At 57.4% G+C, this 4,077-nt stretch overlaps 1 protein-coding gene across 2 annotated transcripts; it reads right to left on the bottom strand.

Annotated features, from left to right (window-relative positions):
- Window positions 1–477: 477 nt before the first annotated feature.
- On the bottom strand, window positions 478–3,702 carry LOC130035213 (patr class I histocompatibility antigen, A-126 alpha chain-like). 2 transcript variants are annotated; one of them, XM_056126779.1, is made up of 8 exons: window positions 3,648–3,702; window positions 3,106–3,375; window positions 2,654–2,932; window positions 1,829–2,104; window positions 1,593–1,703; window positions 1,187–1,219; window positions 1,004–1,051; window positions 479–856 (listed from the first exon to the last, which is right to left on the bottom strand). In XM_056126779.1, exons 1-8 carry the CDS (start codon window positions 3,700–3,702, stop codon window positions 852–854), a joined length of 1,077 nt encoding a protein of 358 aa, XP_055982754.1. In that variant the 3' UTR covers window positions 479–851. The 2 variants fall into 2 exon arrangements, with proteins under 2 accessions (XP_055982755.1, XP_055982754.1); XM_056126780.1 differs by lacking the exon at window positions 1,187–1,219 and having other exon boundaries at window positions 478–856.
- Window positions 3,703–4,077: the final 375 nt, after the last annotated feature.

Here is a 4,077-nt window from a genome sequence, read left to right as displayed (position 1 = left end):
ATGTTGTTTTATCCTACGCACTTGATTCATTGACTCAGTGACCATTTATCCTACCATGTGGGCTTGGATGAAAAGGTCTTCTATGTGTCCTGGACTTTCTAGTTCCATATGTCGTTCTAATTTTATTTCTATCAAAGAGGTTTTGAGGAAAGATTATTAGGGTGATTGCCAATTTGTAGCTTAAACTTTGTGACCCAACAACTTACACGCACTATAGGACAGAGCCACCTGTGTGAAACCTGTCACTCCAGTGCCCGAATCTCCATTTGATCTCTATGCGTCTATGATGGAAAGTGTCAGGAAGAGACAACACTCCAGCTGCTTTCCCACATTTTCAGCCTCTGTTTATACTCCTGGAACTGGACAGGTCAATGGCTAGGAGTCAGAAATCCTAAATTTGCATCCTTGCACCGGTCTGTCCCCTGGTACCCTCACAACCTCTCTGGGATAGAATCAAATCAAAACATAAAACACATGGAAGGTCTCAGGATTCCCATTTGTTCCTTCTCAAATTTCAGAGATTTCCTTTATTAATCCTCAATCCCACAAAACAGGAATTAGAAAAATGCAAATCAGACGCTTATTTCAGTAAGGGAGAAACATTATTCAGGAAAACAAGAAGCTAACGCAGATACAGATGGTTAAGTCCTGTCTCTGCTGCTACAGCCCAGAGCATCAGGAAGAAAAAGCAGGTAAGTGTGGGGAGGGCCCAGTGGGCAGGGCTGGGCCAGTCTCCCCCCTCACAGTGTGTGACAGGAAAACAGACACGCTCAGATCCCAGGGCAGAAAGAGAATCAGTATTTCTTGAGTCACAACACTAGGATGTCAGGAAACACAGCAGGGCAGCTGTCTCACACTGTAAGAGAGAAGAATGAAGGGACCCAGGTGAGTCACAGAAGTGGTGACATTCTGAGCAAGCTCCCAGCATGCCACTCAAAGAACCCCCAAACCCAGTCCTGTCCCCTCTGCCCAATCTGGCCCACTGCATCCTCCAGAGTCTCACCTTTAGGATTCATGAGAGATTCATCAGAGCCCTGGGAACTGTCGCTGTCTGGGGAGGAACAAACAGGACAAGGTCAGAGCCACAGGGGATGGGACAAGAGAAAGAACTAGGGGTGCGGAAGCTCCCGGTGGGCTTCGGTCTCTGTCCCCAGGATTGCAGGGCCCCAGCCTTGCCCAAACTTACTTGCAGCCTGAGTGTACTGTCCTCCTTTCTCACCTGCGGGAAGGAAACATCCAGGGAAGTCGGGGAGAGCACTGGATCCTGCGGCCACAGAGCAGCTCTCTAGGCCCGAAACCCAGGACTGACCAGCCTCCTCCTGGCAGTCTGCACTCAGCAGGGACAGTCCCTGTGATTTGGAACCCTGGCACCCCGGTTCATCCCCAGGTTATGGAGGTGAAAGTATCTTTCATGATCAAACTCGAGAAGGGCACACACAGGGAGAGTGTGAGCAGTAGCACAGGGGTGGTGGTGCTCTTGCTAATGAGGCAGAAGAACTAATATGGAGGGGACACCCAAAGTGGGACAAGACTAAAGACTTGCCAAGTTGGAGAGATTGCCGCCCCCCCCCCCCCGTCCCCGACCATCTTACCCGAGCGTTTCCTCCTGCAGATCACAGCTGCCACCACAGCTCCAGTGACCACGAGGAGAACCAGGCCAACAATGATGCCCACAGTGAGGATGGTGGACTGAGAAGGGGGCTCTGGAAAGAAAGGAAGGAAGAAGAGGGTTTGGCCCCCCAGCCTCAGCCTGACCCTCAGCAGTTCCCCAGAGAGGCCAACCCTGATTCCCCTGAGAACAGTCTCTGTGCCCCGTCCCCCTCCTTACCCCATCTCAGGGTGACAGGCTCCGGCAGTCCCTGGTGCTGCATACGGCACGTGTATCTCTGCTCCTCTCCAGAAGGAACCACCACAGCTGCCCACTTCTGGAAGGTTCCATCCCCTGAAGGCCTGGTCTCCACCAGCTCTGTGTCCTGGGTCAGGTCCTCCCCATCACGCTGCCAGGTCAGGGTGATCTCAGCAGGGTAGAAGCCCAGGGCCCAGCACCTCAGGGTGACCTCCCGGTCAGAGAAGCGGTGGTGGGTTATATGTCTTCTGGGGGCTTCTGAGGAGGAAAAATGAGAAAATTAACACTTTGGGTCACTTCCATAATGAGGGTGAACAGGATAACTGGTTTGAAATAGGAGGCAAAACTCCAGACACAAGCTTGACTGGGGAAACTGGTTAAAATCCTATTCCTTGGAAAGCTCTAGAACAGGCTATGGGAAGGAGGTTAGGGTCTCTCAGGACACACTGACTCCGGTCCTGCCCTGGGGGGAGGGTGAGTGACTGAGAGAAGCAGGAGTCAGAGCTAAGACCATCTTTGAGAGAGTTCAAAGATGGCTGCCCGGTCCCAGGGAACCCACATTCGTTATTTCAGAGGGGGTCGCCCCTCCCCCAGGGACACTCGGGTCCTTCACAGTCTGTGGACACAGGGTGGACCTGAGGGGAGGGCGGGTCTCTGTGGTACAGAACATGGAAAACAGGCGGGTCTGTCCCTGTCCTGACTGAGGAAGGGGCGCTGTTCTGACACTGAACCCCACTATGTCCCTCCTTCGGGGGAGTCGCCCTGCCAAGGAGAGGTCAGGGGTCGTCACCCTCAGGGACCTGGTACCTGCGCGCAGCAGCGTGTCCTTCCCGTGCTCCAGGTGTCTGAGGAGCCACTTCACACACCTGCCCTCCACGTAGTTCCTCACGTACTCAGCCTCACCCCCCTGCTCCCACTTTTGCTGGGTTCGCCAAGCCTGCGTGCCCGCCGCCGCCGTCCAGGAGCGCAGGTCCTCGTTCAGGGCTAGGTAGTCGGCGCCGTCGTAGGCGTCTTGACGGTACCCGCGCAGGAGGCGCCCGTCTGACCCCACGTCGCAGCCGGTCATCCTCTGGATGGTGTGAGAGTCTGACCCGCCCGCACAGATTAGACTCGAACCGAAAACGAAACCGGGGCCCGGTCCCCGCGGCGCCTCCCGGTCAAGGTCCGGGGAGGGTCCCTCAGCCTCGGGGACGCTCAGACCCGCCTCGGGCGACCCGGCCCGTCCCTGTGTTGGCTCGTCCCTGCCCGGCCGCGCTCACCCGCCTCGCTCTGGTTGTAGTAGCCGCGCAGGTTGCTCAGGCTCACTCGGTAATTCTTTGCTGCGTCCTTGGCGACCCGCGTCTCCCCCTCCCAGTACTCGGGTCCCTCCTGCTCCACCCACGGCGCTCGCGGCTCCATCCTCGGACTCGCCGAGTCGCTGTCGAAGCGCACGAACTGCGTGTCGTCCACGTAGCCGACGGCGATGAAGCGGGGCTCCCCGCGGCCGGGTCGGGACATGGCGGTTTCGAAATAGCGCAGGGAGTGGGGGCCTGGGGGAGGGGAAGGGGTGAGACCCGGCCTGACCCGCTTCCCCGCGCGCCCCGGGCCATGGTGATGGGGGGAATGGGGGGGGACAGGAAAGCGGGGAGGGTCCAAGAAGGGCGAGACTTAGGGGGGCGGGCGGAGCTGAAGGTTGGGGGGACAAGGAGGAACATTTGGGGGGCATCCGGGCAGAGAACCGGAGAAACTCCTTCTCGGCACAGCAATGCCTGGAAGTTCCCACCCTCCCCGCAAGGAACTCCCCTCCCGACCCCGCACTCACCCGCCAGGGCCAGGGCCCCCGACAGCAGCAGCAGGAGGGGTCGCAGCTCCCACATACTGAAGGAATCAAGTGGATTCTGACTCCCTCGCCATTGCCGGCAGTTTACAGCCGGGAGCGTCGCGAAGGCTGATTGGCTGATCTAGTCAGCGACGCCCAATGGGAGTGAGGATTGGGGACGCGTCACGAGTATCCGGGCAGAAGGCGCTGACACTGGTTGCTGAGGGAGAAGTGAAACCTTGAGACCAGGAATCCCCCGGACTGATCTCCTGTCCCCAACACCACCCTGGGGACACTGGGAGCCACACCTGGGACCTGGGACTTCACCCTCTCACATGCTCCCTTACCTGATCTTTGTCACACTGTCTCCCCGTGTCTAGGGCTGACACTGACTCAGGATTTTCCATGGTTTTCATTTCAGTATCTCGCTACA

Source organism: Sorex fumeus, unplaced genomic scaffold, assembly GCF_029834395.1.
Source record: "Sorex fumeus unplaced genomic scaffold, SorFum_2.1 ptg000063l, whole genome shotgun sequence".
NCBI classification, from domain to species: Eukaryota; Metazoa; Chordata; class Mammalia; order Eulipotyphla; family Soricidae; genus Sorex; species Sorex fumeus.
The sequence above is the reverse complement of the archived record's forward strand: the minus strand, read 5'-3'. Positions and strand labels throughout refer to the sequence as shown.

Excerpts from the sequence above, each read along its gene's own strand:
- LOC130035213 (XM_056126779.1), bottom strand. The coding sequence starts at position 3,702 with ATGTGGGAGCTGCGACCCCTCCTGCTGCTGCTGTCGGGGGCCCTGGCC. Across the intron at positions 1,704-1,828 it reads GCCTGTCACCCTGAGATGGG|AGCCCCCTTCTCAGTCCACC; the intron begins GTAAGGAGGGGG and ends CTTTCTTTCCAG. Across the intron at positions 1,220-1,592 it reads CTGCAGGAGGAAACGCTCGG|GTGAGAAAGGAGGACAGTAC; the intron begins GTAAGATGGTCG and ends TCCTTCCCGCAG.